This window comes from Pseudopipra pipra, chromosome 1 (assembly GCF_036250125.1).
Source record: "Pseudopipra pipra isolate bDixPip1 chromosome 1, bDixPip1.hap1, whole genome shotgun sequence".
Classification (NCBI taxonomy): domain Eukaryota; kingdom Metazoa; phylum Chordata; class Aves; order Passeriformes; family Pipridae; genus Pseudopipra; species Pseudopipra pipra.
Genome location: NC_087549.1, coordinates 154,565,212 through 154,583,377, shown reverse-complemented (window position 1 = coordinate 154,583,377; position 18,166 = coordinate 154,565,212). Strand labels below are relative to the sequence as shown.

Sequence of the window (18,166 nt, the reverse complement as noted above, 5' to 3'; positions counted from 1 at the left end):
CTGGGGGATGTTTCCCCAGAGAAATACTTCTCGAAGAAAACTTCAAAAAGGCACTTTTGGTGGGACCAGAATGTTTGGCAAATACCCCCGAGATTTTTGCAAAGGGCTTTCCAATAAAAATCCGAGAAGGATAAAGAAAATGGCTGGTTTCAGCTTTTTAAAATTAATTCCCCTGTTTGGATTGTTTTGATCTGAAGCAATTATTAATCTCTGAGGGTTCTTTCCTTCTTATATAGAAAAAAAAATACCCTGAAATTGTTAAGGGTTGGAATCACTTCAGTTTGGGCTGAAGAGAACATTTTAACCAATCTGGAACAGTTTTTCTCCCTCATTTCCAACTAAAACTGTCATCAAGTGGAAGACAAAACCCAAACCTGTTTTCATTCTTAATGAAAATGACTTTCTCCCCCCCCCCCGAAAAAATTTGGCAACTGCTCAGTGGCCCCTAAAATCCAGGATGATATTGTTATTTTTTTTCAGCATTTTTTGGAGGGGCAGTTCTCCCTTCCACTCCTTTGTTATGCAGCTGCCAGGGAACAACTTCTCTGCAATTAAAGAGAAAAATCTGACGGATTTTGGAGCCTTTAAAGACAAAGCTGCAGCTTTGGTGGGTCTGGATTGCTGGAGGCACCTTAAAGATCATCTCATCCCGCCTTCCACCAGCCCAGGTTGCTCTAAGCTGGCCTTGGACACTTCCAGGGCTGGGGCAGCCACCACTTTTTTGGGTGTTTGGACCAAACTGGTGCAAATTGTGCAAAGCAAAGACGGGGGCAGGTGAGAGGAGGTGGATTGGAAGGGTTTGCTCTGCTCCTACGGGGTGATTTCAACACAATTCTCATTTTCCTGCTGGATTTTCCCTGTCCAGTCCTTACCTCAGACCAACCAGGACCCGAGAAGTGGGTTTTTATTACATTATTTCTGCTTTATCACTGAAGGAACTCGCCCAGAGTCACAAAGGGCAGCAAAGACCTTGAGGATCATCAAGTCCAACCACCAACCCACCACTGAATCACCTCCTCAAGGGCCACATCCCCACGTTTTTGGAACACTTCCAGGGATGGGAACCTCCCCCACTGCCCTGGGCTGCTCATTCCAATGCTTGACAACCCTTTCCATGGAGAAATTTGTCCTAAAATCCAATTTAACCCCCTCTGGTGCAACTCGAGGCCGTTTCTTTGCAGCAACAGCAAACCAAACCCGCAACTGGAAAAAAGAGGGGGTGAGAGAGTGATAAATAGGTCGTGCTTTGATAGTTTTTGGGGGGTTTTCAGGGCTCTGCAGCAGGTCCTGCCCTAGAAATCCTTTGCAGAAATACCTCCTGCCCTGGAGATTCATCTTCTGAGAACTCATCTTCCGAGATCTCAGCCAAGGTCTTTGTCTGCTCCTGGGGTGGCTGTGGCTGGAAAAGCTTGGTTGGTGTCCCTAATTGTGTCTGGGGGGGTTTTTGTCTGATTTATGGATGAGGAAACAACATCTCCTCGTGGCTGTGCCCTGCTCCAGGTGCCTGTGCCAGGGCGGGAAGGGAGAACTTCCCCCTCCATGCAGCATTCCCATCATTCCCAGCCTTTATTCCCCTCTCCAATCTGCCCCTGGAAGAGCAGGGAGCTGTTCCAAACACGCCCTGGATGTGGAGCAGCCCCGTAATAAGATCTGCATTTCTCACATAGCTGCGAAACCTCCATCAATGTGGTTTTAATCACCATTTGTGTAACGTGCAATAACTATTAAATTGAAATTAAATGCCCGGCTCAGAACATGCACAAGGCCCTGGACAATGTGCTAACTCTTCCCAAATTGCTGGAAAGCTGGACTGGAAGGATGGAAGGAGTATTTATTCCTCCCATAAACCAGCTCCATCTTAACTTGGAGATGGGGAAAAATTGGTGAGAGAAACGAGAGCAGGGATAGGGGGAGAAATAAAAAATGTGGGTTTCCCCAGACCTTTTCAGGGTGCATTTTTCCCTGGAGTTTGTGTTGACAGGATGGGAAAAGGCAGTGGTGGGTGTTCCCTGCGGGAAGGGGAACCACACAGGTCGTGGGTTGGATGGAGATGGGAGTCAGGAAATTATCCTGGGATCAAAGATTGGTTTAGGTTGGAAAAGACCTTTGAGATCCTGGAGTCCAACCGTCCCCCAGCACTGCCAAGGCCACCACTGCCCCACGTCCCCAAGTGCCACATCCACAGGGCTTGGAAATGCAGGTTTAGGAACTCATTTCTCACTTCTGCTTTCCCTGCCTGCCTGGGGGTTTGATGGAGCTGTGCCTGTCAGACCCCACAGTGGATATCAGGGAGAGTATTGGGAAGGAATTCCTGGTTGGGAGGGTGGGGAGGGACTGGAATGGATTTGCCAGAGAAGCTCTGGCTGCCCCTGGATCCCTGGGAGTGTCCAAGGCCAGGTTGGAGCAACCTGGGCTGGTGAAAGGTGTCCCTGCCCATGGCAGGGGGTGGAATGAGATGATCCTTAAGGTCCCTTCCAACCCAAACCACTCTGGAACTCTCTAATTTTCTACAGGGAAGTTTTGGCTCATTGGAAAGTGGTCCTGGGTTCCAGAGGGATTATTTTGGGAACCCTGTGAGTGCTGGAAAACAAAAGCAGAGCTCTCTCTGTCCCCCCTGTTATCACAGGGACACTTTGGCAGCTCGATCCTGTTTCTTTTCCAAGACAGCTGCAGGGCAGGAGCTGTGACAGTTTGAAGAGGTTCAGCTACTCTTTGGTTTTTCAGGAGCTGGAAGTGCCTGAGGATGGAGTGGATTTGCTGGGGGGTTGGCACTTTGTGCTGTTCCATCCCTGGGGTGGAATGACCTTCAGCTGAAAGAGGGCAGGTTTAGGTTAAGTGGGAGATTGGGAAGGAATTCCTGGCTGGGAGGGTGGGGAGGGACTGGAATGGATTTCCCAGAGAAGCTGTGGCTGCCCCTGGATCCCTGGAATGTCCAAGGCCAGGTTGGAGCACCCTGGGCTGGTGGGAGGTGTTCTGCCCATGGCAGAGGGTGGCACTGGATGATCCTTAAGCTCCTTTCCAACCCAAACTATTCCAGGATTCTCTGGAGGTATTTGGGGTGGTGGTGGCTGCAATGGTGGAGAAAAACAACCCCCTTGAGACAGAATTGGGAGAGTGGGATCTTTGCACCCTGTTTCTGTCGTGCTACATTTGGGAAAAATCTGAATATTTCCTGCCCAAACCATTCAGGGCTTCAGGATTACAGAAAAAGGGATTCAGTTCAGACCAAAGGATTCCACTGCTGGGTTTTGACCTGGGAGATCAATTCAAGAAGCCAAACCTTTGCTTTGGTGGGTTTTGGGGAGCTCTGGTGACAGAACAACGGGGGATGGAGGACGAGGAGGAGCCAGGCAGGTGAAGGCAGGGATAGGTGGGATATTGGGAAGAAATTGTTCTCTGGGAGGGTGGGAAAGCCCTGGCCCAGGTTGCCCAGAGAAGCTGGGGCTGCCCCTGGATCCCTGGAAGTGTCCAAGGCCAGGTTGGATGTGACAACCTGATCTAGGGGAAGGTCTTTTCCCTGGACCTTCCCACCAGCACGAGCCAGAGACTCCAGCAGTGTCTCCTCCCGTTCCTCAGTTCCCTGGGATTGATCTGCTCCCTCTTTGTGTCTTGCAGGTCGAGTTCACCCCCGACCAGATCGAAGGTGAGGAGGATGTTTCTCTTCTCTGCACAATAAATCCCATCCCTGGGAGGTGCTGGCAAGTGCTGGGATGAGCAGGGGTGGGGGGGTGACATTGGAACAACCTTTGGAAAGCTGTGCTTTCATTCCTGTGCTCTGTCCCTCCTCCAATCCCTGTGGTGAACTGCTAAAGAAAAGGGAGAAAGTCATGGACCGTTTAGAGCAGCTACACCCCCAAAACCTCACTCCAAAGATGTGCTTTTACTTTTAGAAAAAAAAAACAACAACCCACACTAAAAAAAAACAAAATCCATGAATCCTTTCAAGAGAAAGTGCCCCAACCCTCTTTGGAGAACTTTTCCCTGTATTCAATCAGAATTTAATGTGTTCCAGTTCTCCAGAAACCGGCAAATAACGACAGAAATGGCTTTTCTTTTTCTTCTTTCAAAGCAAAACATCAGCATTAATTTCCAAAACCTTCGTCCCGGCCCAAGAAACTGATACCAAAACCTCAGGCCTGAAATCTGGGAACGCTGGGCCTGCAGCTGTCCCCTTTTTTTTTTTTCCTCAGCTACCAGCCTGCTTTTTTTTCACTTCCAGGCTAGTTGATGGATGGAATCAAACATCTGGGAGAACTTTGCTTTGGTGTTTAAGCACTTGGCAGGGCCTGGAAAAGATGGTATCAGAAAATGGGCTAATTGGAACAGGAAAAAATAAATCAATCAGGGAGGAGAGATACAGAAGGAGGGATTTTCTGTACTGGAAAATGCCATAATATCCTGGAGGCTCAGGCTTTGCCACAGACTTCCAACATTATGGATTTTCAAGCCCCCCTTTAATGGCTTTAGTTTCTATTTTCTAACAACAGCTCAAAAAGTAACTCAAGACTGGACGCAGCTTTTAATTTCTGGGAATTTGCCCCTTTTCAAGTCCCAAAGTCATGGGAGAACCGTAGGAGAGGCACAATTCTGAGCTCCAAACCTTGGGATCATTCCAGCAGCACAAAACATCTGGATAGTCTCCTCAGCTGAAGTTTTGGGGGTTGGAAAGGACGCTCCTCATTTATTAGTGCCTCATTTTCTCTCTGCTCCAGAGATTCCATCAGGGAATGGGAAAAGACACGTTCAGAAAAACTGGGATGGTTGTCTGGCCACCAGCCCGTTGGAATGGCTGGGAAAGGACAAAGTTGGAGGGAATCCAGGCTGGTCAAAAAGGGGTCAGGTCTCAAAAGCACACCTGGAGATGTGGCACTTGGGGTTAGTGGTGGCTTTTTGGTGCTGGTTTAATGATTGGACTCCACGATCTCCGAGGGGTTTTCCAACCTAAACGACTCCAGGATTGCAGAGCAGATGCAGGACATCTCTAGAAGTGAAAAGCTCTGCCTTCTTCCTCGTTTTCTTCTCTTTTGGCAGCTGACTTTCGCTCTTGTCGCACGCTCTGGGGGAAAACCGGGAATGCAGGACTCGGGAATGGGATGTCCTGGAAATTCCAGGGGGGAAATCAAGGGGCAGGAAGGAAATAATGGCTGAGCCCTCCCCAGCAGCTCCAGCAGCATCTCAGAGTCACCCCCTGTGTGCTGGCCCTGGGGAGGAAACCAAAATCCACTGGGGGTTAATCCCACACTTGTTCCTGAGGTTCTTCCATGAGTGTCCAAGGCCTGGACATCACCTGGCACTGAGCAGGAAAGTCCTGCTCCTCCAGCAGCTCCTCAGTTCAGTTCCTCCTCCTCTTTTCTGCTTCTTTGCCCTTTTCCCTCTTCCTCGGGGGGTTCTCTGGTTCCCAGGGGGTCGTCAGACCCACTGAGAGTTGTTAAAAGCAGATTTTCCTCCCGGGGAAGCCGAGCTGCTCCGGGTCTGGAATTCCCTCTGGGATCTCTTGTGCAGCTCAAATCCTTGCCCAGTGGAAGAAGATTGACAACCAAATTCCAGAGCTTGGGGTTGGTCGAGTTTCTCTCCCATTTCTCTGGGTTTTGTTTGCTCTTGGGTTCATTTCCAGCTTCTCTGTGCACTGTTTATTTTGCCAAATTTCCTCTTCCAGGAAGTCATCAGGAGGTCAGGGTCACCTGTCACACCTTTATATGTAGGTTTTTTTAATCAATAGATGTATAATAATATCTATAATAATATTTTATATATAAAAATATATTTTCTACATATAATATAATAAATAATATATAATGTATATACATAATATATTATATTTAATATATGTATTCTATTATATATAATACATTATATATATTATTATATAATATATATTATATATAATATATAATTATATTATATAATATTATATCATATATTATATATTATATATAATATATTATATAATATATTATATTATATACAATATATAATATAATATATATTATATAATATATAATAATATATATAATATATATTATATTATATATATAATATGTATATATGTTATATATATTATATGTAATATACAATATATAATATTTAACATATAATATATATTTATAAAATAAATTAATGTATATTAACTAATATATAATTAATATTAAATTAATATATTTATATATTTAATATATATAAATATATTTTTATACAATATATAATATGTAATATATATATTTATATATAATATCTATTTATATCCATTTATATATAATGTATAAAATATATATAAATGTTTATATAATATATTTTATGTGTTATATATAAACATATATATATTTAGTTATATTTATATTTATATATTTATGTATAAATAAAATAAAATGAAAAAAATAAGATGCAACAGCCCTTATATATTTTTATATATATTTTTATATATTATATATATTTTCATATATATTTATATATATTAAATATATATAAATTTATATTTATCTAAGTATATAAATATATATTTATAAATATATAAATATTTTATATATAAACATTTATATATTTATATATTCTAATATTTATATATTCATATATTTATATATTTATTTATATTTTTATATATTTATATATTTATATATATTTATATATATTTATATATTTATATATATTTTTTATATATACATATATAAAAAATATATATATATTCCCAGAGCATTGGGAATTCCACCCTCCCTTAGATCTCACTGATCTTCTCCGTTGTCCCAACTGGTTTCTGGCAGCTGACTCTGAACTGAGCTGGTGGAGGAGAAACAGAGGCTGCAGCACCTCAAGCCCTTTTCCAACCCTTCTAGAACACTCCAACCCCTTCCTCTTGCTAAGGAGGAGACTTTGATGCTCCAAGGGGTCCCTGAAGGGATTCATTATCCTATTGATCCCAAAAATGTTGCTCTCAGGAGCAGAACGGGCTGGGGGGGGGAAGCTCCACACCCACCTCTCCGTGCCCTCAACCCCCAGTGAAATCCAACCCTTGTGGCCACATTTATTTATAAAACTGCCTTTCTGGCCTCTTGAGCCCCAAAATTGCTGAAAAAGGCAGAAGAGGAGCTGTTCAAGAGGAGCAGAGGGGTAGTAATTAGCCAGTTGAAAATATCCATCGCCGCTGGCCGTGGTTTTGGGGCTTGCAGGAGGGCAGAGGACACCCTGGCCAGGCTGCTTTGGTGGCTTTGATGGGGATTTTCATCAAGTCAGCAAATGTAAATTATAAAAAAAATAGAAATAGAAGGGAAAAAAATGGGAATGTGAGCTGGCAGTGACTGGGATGGGTTGGGAATGTTTGGGGGTCACTCAGGCAGTCGGGGCCAGGGAGCAGGGGAGTGGTGGGTGGATGAGGAGCTCAGGGGGGGTGGGTGGGTTTGTCCTTCACCTCAGGAGCTGAGACCACCAGGACAGGCCTGGGAAAGGGTCTCTGAGCCCTTCCCACCGCCAGCAAGGAGCCCTGGAAAATCCAAGGTTGCCCTCTGCTGGAGTGAGGGGCTGGCAAAGGGACCAGGGACAGGAGCAGAGAGCCAGGAGAGGAGAATGCAAAGGAGAAAACAAAGGGAATGTTAATTAGTCCCAAGGGAGAAAATGTTGCTTGAAAGTCTTGGATGAAGGAGGAGATGAGTGAGATGTGAGTGGAATGATAAAAATGAAAAGGGAGGGAGAAAGGAGGGGAAGCAAATCCTGAAGGAGGAACAGAGGGGAATAAGCAAAGGAGAAGAGAGGGAAAAAAGGAGGAAGTGGGATAATGAGAAGGAGAAGGGATTGAGAAGGGAAAGATGGAGAAAATCCGGTGTGCAGAGGGAAGGGCTGAGTGGCTGGATGGGTCAGGACTTCAGGAAAAGAGGGATAAACTCACTATGTGTGGAAAGTGGGAGGGGAATATGTGCAGAAGAGCAACAGCAGGACAAGGGTGGGATTCAGGGATTCAAGGCTTTAAAGCCAAGGGGATATTTGTGGATGGGGTGCTATGGAGTAAAGGATAAAGGATAATAGCAGAGATAAAAGACCAAGGATGGTAAGAAAGGATAACAGCCTATTATTGCACCCTGAGGTGTTCCTCTGATTCTGCAGCTCCAGCAGGGAGAAGGGACCTGAGGAACTGGTGTGTCCTGGGCTCCTGCCCTGACTCCATTGGAGTCACGGGATTATTTAGGTTGGAAAAGATCTTGAAGATCATCAAGCCCAACCACCAAGCCACCACTGCCAGGTCCAGCACTAAGCCGTGTCCCCAGGCACCACATCCACAGGGAATTGGGGGCGGAACAGGGACCATCTCCCACGGGAATGTTCCTACCTCAGTTTAGGGCCAGAAGAGGAGACATGAGGATGTTCCCAAGAATGTTCCCAAGGATGTTGTGGAGAGGATCTGGCTGCCTTGCAAGGGACCAGATGACCCAGAGTGGTCCTTTCCAACCTGACCAGTTCTGGGATTCTGGGATAAGGTTTTCCATATACCTTCACCTTCCCTCACCAACCACTTGTTGGGCGATAATTCCAGTTTTTGATCATGGCATCTCTTGCTCATAATGCCAGATTTTGATCATGGCATTTCTTCCTCACAGTTCCAGTTTTTGATCATGGCATATCTTGCTCATAATTGCAGTACTTCGTGATGGCATTTTTTGTTCACAATTCCAGTATTTCCTCGTGGAATGTCTTGTTCCCTGCTGATGAAGATGCTCCTTCACCTCCGGGTGCTGTTGCTCTCTGAGCGCCTCACGTTTAACGCAATATCCAGTTATCCCAGCAGCAGAATTCCTGCTGAATCCTGGGCCTTCCCGAGTGTTCCCGAGGAGCTGGAAAGCTCTCAAGGCCAACCATTCCTGCCCTGTTTTCTGCACTTTCACTGAGGAGGAAATACCAGGAGAAAAACATTCGACCTCTCCGATCCCATCCCTGATGGAACCGGAAAACCCGGGGGAGGAGGAATCCAAACCCTGCAGATAACAGAGGCAACAAAGCTCATCGAGGCTGCTCCCAAACTCAAAAATGAAAGGCTCAGGCAGATTTGTCTCTGGAATGAATCTCTCCTTCTCTTTTCGCCCCCCAGAATTTAAGGAAGCGTTTTCCCTCTTCGACCGGACCCCAAAATCGGAGATGAAAATCACTTATGCCCAGTGTGGGGATGTCCTGAGAGCTCTGGGGCAGAACCCCACCCAGGCTGAGGTCATGAAGCTGCTGGGCAGACCCAAACCAGAAGGTTGGTGCCCTCCCATTGTGTGTGTGTGTGTTTTGGAAAAGGTCACTCCAAGAATTACCCGTGAGATCTCTCCATTTTTCTGACAGAGACGTTAATTTTGGGGCAACAAGGGCTGTGAATCCGAAAAATAAATGAGGAAAGAAGTGGCCTTGCAGTCAACAAATTGAGAAGAGTTTAATTTAACCCTGTCCATCAATGTGTTTTGCCTTGATAAGTTTTTCCCTTTTAAAATTGCTTTGATGGCAGGAATTTGTGTGTGTTGACTAAAAAATACAGATATTCCAAAGCCATCCCAAAAAACAAAGGGATGGACTGGTGGTGAGGGCACAGATTGTTCTGCAAAAGATGTGTGAGAAGGTGTGGGATGTTTGCAGAAATACCTCCCTGTTTCTGTGCTCTTCTCTCCCCTTTAGCCAGAATTTTGGGACAGTTCTTGTACCCATGGTGGATGGGGTGGTGAGTGTCCCATAGTGGGTGTCCCATGGATGATATCCCACAGTGGGTATCCCATGGTGACTGTCCAATGTTGGGTATACCATGGTGGATGTTCCATGGTGGGTGTTCCATGGTGGGTGTCCCGTGGTGGTTATCCCATGGATGATGTCCCATGGTGGGTATCCCATGGTGGGTATCCCACAGTGGACATCTTGCAGTGGGTGTTCCATGGCTAGTGTCCCATAGTGGGTATCCCATTGTGGGTATCCCATGGTGGGTATCCCATGGTGGGTATCCCACGGTGGGTATCCCACAGTGGGTGTCCCACAGTGGGTGTCCCATGGTGAGTGTCCCATGGATGATGTCCCATAGTGAGTGTTCCATAGTGGGTGTCCCACGGATGATATCCCACAGTGGGTGTCCCACAGTGGGTGTCCCATGGTGAGTGTCCCATGGTGAGTGTCCCATAGTGGGTGTCCCATGGATGATATCCTACAGTGGGTATCCCATGGTGAGTGTCCCATGGTGGGTGTCCCATGGTGGGTGTCCCATGGTGGGTGCTCCCTGGTGGGTGTCCCATGGATGATGTCCCATGGTGAGTGTCCCATGGATGATGTCCCATGGTGGGTGTTCCCTGGTGGGTGTCCCATGGATGATGTGCCATGGTGAGCGTCCCATGGTGGGTGTTCCATGGTGGGTGTCCCATGGTGGGTGTTCCATGGTGGGTGTTCCATACTGGATATCCCATGCTGGGTGTCCCATGGTGAGTGTCCCATGGTGGGTGTCCCATGGATGATGTCCCATAACGGGTGTCCCAGAGTGAGTATCTCATGGTGGGTATCCCATGGATGATATCCCACAGTGGGTGTCCCATGGTGAGTGTCCCATACTGGATATCCCATGCTGGGTGTCCCATGGATGATGTCCCATGGTGGGTGTCCCAGAGTGAGTGTCCCATGGTGGGTATCCCATGGATGATATCCCACAGTGGGTGTTCCATGGTGGGTGTCCCATGGTGGGTGTTCCATGGTGGGTGTTCCATACTGGATATCCCATGCTGGGTGTCCCATGGATGATGTCCCACAGTGGGTGTCCCATGGTGGGTGTTCCAGGGTGTCCCATGGTGAGTGGATATCCCATAGTGGGTGTCTCATGGTGGGTGTCCCATACTGGGTATCCCATGCTGGTTGTCCCATGGGTGATGTCCCATGGTGGGTGTCCCATGGTGGGTGTCCCATGAATGCTGTCCCATGGTGGGTGTTCCATGGATGATGTTCCATGGTGGATATCCCACAGTGGGTGTCCCACAGTGGGTGTCCCACAGTGAGTGTCCCATGGCGGGTATCCCATGGAGGATGTCCCATGGTGGATATCCCATGGTGAGTATCCCACAGTGGATATCCCATTGTGAATGTCCCATGACTGATATCTCATAGCTGATGTCTCATGGTGGGTATCCCATGGTGGATATCTCATAGTGGGTATCCCATGGTGGGTGTCCCATGGCTGATATCCCATGGGTGATGTCCCATGGTGGGTATCCCATAGTGGATATCCCAGTGGATGTCCCATGGCTGATGTCCCATGGTGGGTGTCCCACAGTGGATATCCCACTGTGGATGTCCCGTGGCTGATGTCCCATGGCTGATATCCCATGGCTGATGTCCCCTGGCTGATGTCCCATGGCTGATGTCCCATGGTGGGTATCCCACAGTGGATATCCCATTGTGGATGTCCCATAGCTGATGTCCCCTGGCTGATGTCCCATGGATGATGTCCCATGGCTGATATCCCATGACTGATGTCCCATGGTGGGTGTCCCATGGCTGATGTCCCATGGATGATGTCCCATGGATGATGTCCCATGGCTGATATCCCATGGATGATGTCCCATGGTGGGTGTCCCACAGTGGATATCCCATTGTGGATGTCCCATGGCTGATGTCCCATGGCTGATGTCCCATGGTGGGTGTCCCACAGTGGATATCCCATTGTGGATGTCCCATGGCTGATGTCCCATGGCTGATATCCCATGGCTGATGTCCCATGGCTGATATCCCATGGCTGATATCCCATGGCTGATGTCCCATGGCTGATGTCCCATGGCTGATATCCCATGGCTGATGTCCCATGGATGATGTCCCATGGATGATGTCCCATGGTGGGTGTCCCATGGCTGATGTCCCATGGTGGGTGTCCCACGGTGGCCCCTCAGCTCTCACAGACTCCAGGCAAACGTTTCTCCCCTCCGTGTCCCTGCAGAGATGAACTCCAAGATGATTGACTTCGAGACCTTCCTGCCCATGCTGCAGCACATCGCCAAGACCAAGGACACGGGCACCTACGAGGACTTCGTGGAGGGGCTGCGGGTCTTCGACAAGGAGGGCAACGGGACGGTCATGGGGGCCGAGCTGCGCCACGTCCTGGCTACCCTGGGTGAGGGCTGCTGCAGCTTTGCAGTTTATTTTATTTTATTTTATTTTATTTTATTTTATTTTATTTTATTTTATTTTATTTTATTTTATTTTATTTTATTTTATTTTATTTTATTTTGTTTTATTTTGTTTTATTTTGTTTTATTTTATTTTATTTTATTTTATTTTATTTTATTTTATTTTATTTTATTTTATTTTATTTTATTTTTATTTTTATTTTTACTTTTATTTTTATTTTATTTTTTTATTTTATTTTAATTCTATTTAACTTTATTTTATTTTAATTTAATGTAATTTAATTTAATTTTATTCTACTTTATTTTATTTTATTTTACTCTATTTTATTTCATTTTACTTGATTTTATTTTATTTCATTTTATTTCATTTCATTTCATTTCATTTCATTATTTCATTTCATTTCATTTAGTTTCATTTAATTTCATTATTTATTTTATTTTATTTCCTTAATTTAATTTTTTTTTAATTTTTTTTATTTTATTTTTTGTGATTCCACCAGAAATCACCCTTGAATTTCTCATTTACTTTTCTGGGAATCATTTGATCCCTTCCTTCCTTCCTTCCTTCCTTCCTTCCTTTCGTTTCTTGTTTTATTTTATTTTATTTTATTTTATTTTATTTCATTTCATTTCATTTCATTTATTTCATTTCATTTCATTTCATTTCATTTCATTTCATTTCATTTCATTTCATTTCATTTCATTTCATTTCATTTCATTTCATTTATTTTATTTTATTTTATTTTATTTTATTTTATTTTATTTTATTTTATTTTATTTTATTTTATTTTATTTTATTTTATTTTATTTTATTTTATTTTATTTTATTTTATTTTATTTCATTTTATTTCATTTTATTTCATTTTATTTTATTTTATTTTATTTCATTTTGCTTTATTTAATTTTATTTAATTTTATTATTTTATTTTATTTTTTATTATTTATTTTATTTTATTTTATTTTAATAATCTCTGAATTCCCCAATAATGTTTTCTCTCTCTCTCTCTCTCCCATGTTCTTTGGGAAGCTCTGAATTCCCAAATACTGTTTTCTCTCTCTCTCCTCCATGTTGTTTGGGAATCTCTGAATTCCCAAATACTGTTTTCTCTCTCCTGTGTTCTTTGGGAATCTCTGAATTCCCAAATAATGTTTTCTCTCTCTTGTGTTCTTTGGGAATCTTGGAATTCCCAAATACTATTTTCTCTCTCCCGTGTTGTTTGGGAATCTCTGAATTCCCAAATACTATTTTCTCTCTCCCGTGTTCTTTGGGAATCTCTGTATTCCCAAATAATGTTTTCTCTCTCTCTCTCCCATGTTCTTTGGGAAGCTCTGAATTCCCAAATAATGTTTTCTCTCTCTCCTCCATGTTGTTTGGGAATCTCTGAATTCCCAAATAATGTTTTCTCTCTCCCGTGTTCTTTGGGAATGTGGGAATTCCCAAATAATGTTTTCTCTCTCCCGTGTTTTTTGGGAAACTCTGAATTCCCAAATAATGTTTTCTCTCTCTCTCCTCCATGTCCTTTGGGAATCTCTGAATTCCCAAATAATGTTTTTTCTCTCTTCCATGTTCTTTGGGAATCTCTGAATTCCCAAATAATGTTCTCTCTCTCTCCTCCATGTTGTTTGGGAATCTCGGAATTCCCAAATAATGTTTTCTCTCTCCTGTGTTTATTGGGAATCTCGGAATTCCCAAATAATGTTTTCTCTCTCTCTCCTCCATGTTCTTTGAGAATCTCTGAATTCCCAAATTTTTTTTTCTCTCTCTCCTCCATGTCCTTTGGGAATCTCTGAATTCCCAAATAATGTTTTTTCTCTCTCCCATGTTCTTTGGGAATCTCTGAATTCCCAAATAATGTTTTCTCTCTCTCCTCCATGTTGTTTGGGAATCTCTGAATTCCCAAATAATGTTTTCTCTCTCCTGTGTTCTTTGGGAATCTCTGAATTCCCAAATAATGTTTTCTCTCTCCTGTGTTTATTGGGAATCTCTGAATTCCCAAATAATGTTTTCTCTCTCTCTCCTCCATGTCCTTTGGGAATCTTGGAATTCCCAAATAATGTTTTCTCTCTCCTGTGTTCTTTGGGAATCTCTGAATTCCCAAGCAACGTTTTCTCTCTCTCTCCCATGTTCTTTGGGAATCTCTGAATTCCCAAATAATGTTTTCTCTCTCCCGTGTCCTTTGGGAATCTCTGAATTCCCAAATACTGTTTTCTCTCTCCCGTGTCCTTTGGGAATGTGGGAATTCCCAGCTGACGCTCCTGGTTTGTTTCCCGTGCAGGGGAGCGGCTGACGGAGGAGGAGGTCGATAAACTCATGGCTGGGCAGGAAGATGCCAACGGCTGCATCAACTACGAAGGTGGGTCTGAAGACTTTATTAAATTTATCCTGGAAAAGTTCAAATCCATGGAAAACCTGCAGCAGGACATGTGCTTTCCCAAAATTTATACTGATTCAGAGCCTATAATTCATCTGGTAAATTCTATTTATTGAAGGTTAATTTGATTTTTCATAAATATTATTTTACTTTAATCTGTGTTTATTTCATTTTATTTTACTTTATTTTAATCTACTTTATTTTATTTTAATTTTATTTTAATTTTATTTTATTTTATTTTATTTTATTTCATTTTATTTTATTTTATTTTATTTTATTTTATTTTATTTTATTTTATTTTATTTTATTTTATTTTATTTTATTTTATTTTATTTTATTTTATTTTATTTTATTTTATTTTATTTTATTTTATTTTATTTCATTATTTCATTTCCTTTCATTTCATTATTTATTTTATTTTATTTCCTTAATTTATTTATTTTTTTGTTTTAATATTTTACTTAATTTTATTTTTTGTGATTCCACCTGAAATCACCCTCAAATTTCTTGTTTACCTTTCTGGAACTCACTTGATCCCTTCCTTCCTTCCTTCCTTCCTTCCTTCCTTCCTCCCTTCCTTCCCTCCTCCCTTCCTTTTTTTCTTGTTTCTTTTCTTTTCTTTATTTTTATTTTCAATGGTTGCATCAACTACGAAGGTGGGTCTGAAGACTTTACTAAATTTATCCTGGAAAAGTTCAAATCCCTGGAAAACCTGCAGCAGGACCTGTGCTTTCCCAAATTTCAGACCGATTCAGAGCCTATAATTCATCTGGTAAATTCTATTTATTGAAGGTTAATTCGATTTTCCATAAATAATGACCATGGTCCTTTCTGTAAATTATTCTTTTATTTGCCGATTTTTTTTAATTTTAATGTTATTTTTTCTACCTGATCCCACAATTCCTTGTCCTCTCAAAAAAAGGATTCACATCCCTTTTGAGACTGGCAGAAAATATGGAAGGTGGAAGGTGCTCAATCTTACTTTATTATTTTATTTTATTTGAATCAATGTTTATTTTATTTTATTTTACTTTATTTTAATCTACTTTTTTAATTTTAATTTTTTTACTTTTATTTTATTTCATTGTTTTATTTCATTTCATTTCATTTTATTTCATGTAATTTCATTTCATTATTTATTTTATTTTATTTCCTTAATTTCATTTTTTAATTTTTATTTTTTATTTTACTTATTTTATTTTTTGTGATTCCACCTGAAATCACCCTTGAATTTCTCATTTACTTTTCTGGAACTCATTTAATCCCTTCCTTCCTTCCTTCCTTCCTTCCTTCCTCCCTTCCTTCCTTCCTCCCTTCCTTCCTTCCTTCCTTCTTTCCTTCCTTCCTTCCTTCCTTCCTTCTTTCCTTTTTCCTTTCCTTTCCTTCCTTCCTTCCTTTCCTTTTTTTCTTGTTTTATTTTATTTTATTTTATTTTTTATTTTATTTTATATTTTATTTAATTTTATATTTTATTTAATTTTATTTTTTATTTTATTTTTTATTTTATTTCATTTTTATTTTTATTTTTTATTTTATTTTATTATTTTATTTTATTTTATATTTTATTTTATTATTTTATTTTAATTTATATTTTATTTTATTTTATATTTTATTTTATTATTTTATTTTTATTTTATTTTATTTTACTATTTATTTTATTTTATTTTATTTTATTTTATTTTATATTTTATTATATTTTTTATTTTTTATTTTTATTATTTTATTTTGTTTTATTATTTTATTATTTTATTTTATTTTATATTTTATTTTATATTTTATTTTTATTATTTTATTTTATTTTATTATTTTATTTTAAGGGTAATCAGTGACCATTGTATCATCCTGGGGATTTAATTGATCTATCCTGTTCACAATAATAAAATTAACACATTTAATAAATATTTGGGTCAATGCTCTCCTTCTATTTACAAATCCCATGAATTAATAAATTGACAAAATTCACAAAATAAGGGAATTATTACATCAAAACCTCTATTTCTTTTCTTTTGAAATTCAAAATTAGATGTAATTGGATTTTATTTAAAATAGAGATGACTCTTCTCTTCCTCTTTTTTTTCCCAGCTTTTGTGAAACACATCATGGCAAACTGAATTCCAGGTGAGTCTTCCCTCTGAATTCCACAGAATATTTGATTGGATTTCATTGGAATCCTCAAAGGACGGGTATTTTTTCACGGGGACTTCAAAATCCCTGGATTTGGGGTATTCCGGGATCCTGGGACTCCCAAAAAGCCGAGGAGAGGGAACTGAGCTGAGCAGGGAAAAACCAGGAAAAAGAGACAAGAAGGAACAACAAAACCCTTTCCAGGAGGAAAATTAACGGCCTCCCACAATTCTGCATCCCAACCCCCCGGGACAAAGGCATTTATTTCCCAGGAAAAGACTTTTCCAGGACATTTCCTGGCTTTGGGCAGTCGTGGTGTCCAACCCGCGGCGCCCTCAGGGAACTTTGCCGCCGGCGTTTCCTGCTCATCCCTCATTCCCGCTTTCCTGGAAAAGCTGGCTTTGGCTGGAGCTCTCATTCCCGCTTTCCCGGAAAAGCTGGCTTTGGCTGGAGCTCTCATTCCCGCTTTCCCGGAAAAGCTGGCTTTGTTTGAAGCTCTCATTCCCGCTTTCCTGGAAAAGCTGGCTTTGGCTGGAGCTCTCATTCCCGCTTTCCTGGAAAAGCTGGCTTTGGCTGGAGCTCTCCATCCTGCTTTCCCGGAAAAACTGGCTTTGGTTGGAGCTCTCATTCCTGCTTTCCTGGAAAAGCTGGCTTTGGCTGGAGCTCTCATTCCCACTTTCCTGGAAAAGCTGGCTTTGGCTGGAGCTCTCATTCCCGCTTTCCCGGAAAAGCTGGTTTTGGCTGAAGCTCTCATTCCTGCTTTCCTGGAAAAGCTGGCTTTGGCTGGAGCTCTCATTCCTGCTTTCCCGGAAAAGCTGGCTTTGGCTGGAGCTCTCATTCCCGCTTTCCCAGAAAAGCTGGCTTTGGCTGGAGCTCTCATTCCTGCTTTCCTGTTAAAGCTGGCTTTGTTTGGAGCTCTCATTCCCGCTTTCCTGGAAAAGCTGGCTTTGGCTGGAGCTCTCATTCCCGCTTTCCTGGAAAAGCTGGCTTTGGCTGGAGCTCTCCATCCTGCTTTCCCGGAAAAACTGGCTTTGGTTGGAGCTCTCATTCCTGCTTTCCTGGAAAAGCTGGCTTTGGCTGGAGCTCTCATTCCCACTTTCCTGGAAAAGCTGGCTTTGGCTGGAGCTCTCATTCCCGCTTTCCCGGAAAAGCTGGTTTTGGCTGAAGCTCTCATTCCTGCTTTCCTGGAAAAGCTGGCTTTGGCTGGAGCTCTCATTCCTGCTTTCCCGGAAAAGCTGGCTTTGGCTGGAGCTCTCATTCCCGCTTTCCCAGAAAAGCTGGCTTTGGCTGGAGCTCTCATTCCTGCTTTCCTGTTAAAGCTGGCTTTGTTTGGAGCTCTCATTCCTGCTTTCCCAGAAAAGCTGGCTTTGGCTGGAGCTCTCATTCCTGCTTTCCTGTTAAAGCTGGTTTTGTTTGGAGCTCTCATTCCTGCTTTCCCAGAAAAGCTGGCTTTGGCTGGAGCTCTCATTCCTGTTTTCCCAGAAAAGCTGGCTTTGGCTGGAGCTCTCATTCCTGTTTTCCCAGAAAAGCTGGTTTTGGCTGGAGCTCTCATTCCCGCTTTCCTGG

General features: G+C 42.1%; 2 protein-coding genes across 2 annotated transcripts in view; both read left to right on the top strand.

Annotated features, from left to right (window-relative positions):
- SNAP47 (synaptosome associated protein 47) overlaps positions 1–18,166 on the top strand; it is a 280,665-nt gene that overhangs the window by 40,912 nt on the left and 221,587 nt on the right. The gene's annotated exons all lie outside the window — the stretch shown is intronic.
- Positions 1–18,166, top strand: part of MYL3 (myosin light chain 3) — a 31,027-nt gene that overhangs the window by 10,619 nt on the left and 2,242 nt on the right. Inside the window, exons 2-6 of the mRNA XM_064639880.1 lie at positions 3,616–3,643; positions 9,068–9,217; positions 11,915–12,088; positions 14,381–14,458; positions 16,559–16,594. Coding sequence (XP_064495950.1) covers positions 3,616–3,643; positions 9,068–9,217; positions 11,915–12,088; positions 14,381–14,458; positions 16,559–16,587 — 459 coding nt within the window. The 3' untranslated portion in view covers positions 16,588–16,594. The remainder of the gene's footprint in view (positions 1–3,615; positions 3,644–9,067; positions 9,218–11,914; positions 12,089–14,380; positions 14,459–16,558; positions 16,595–18,166) is intronic.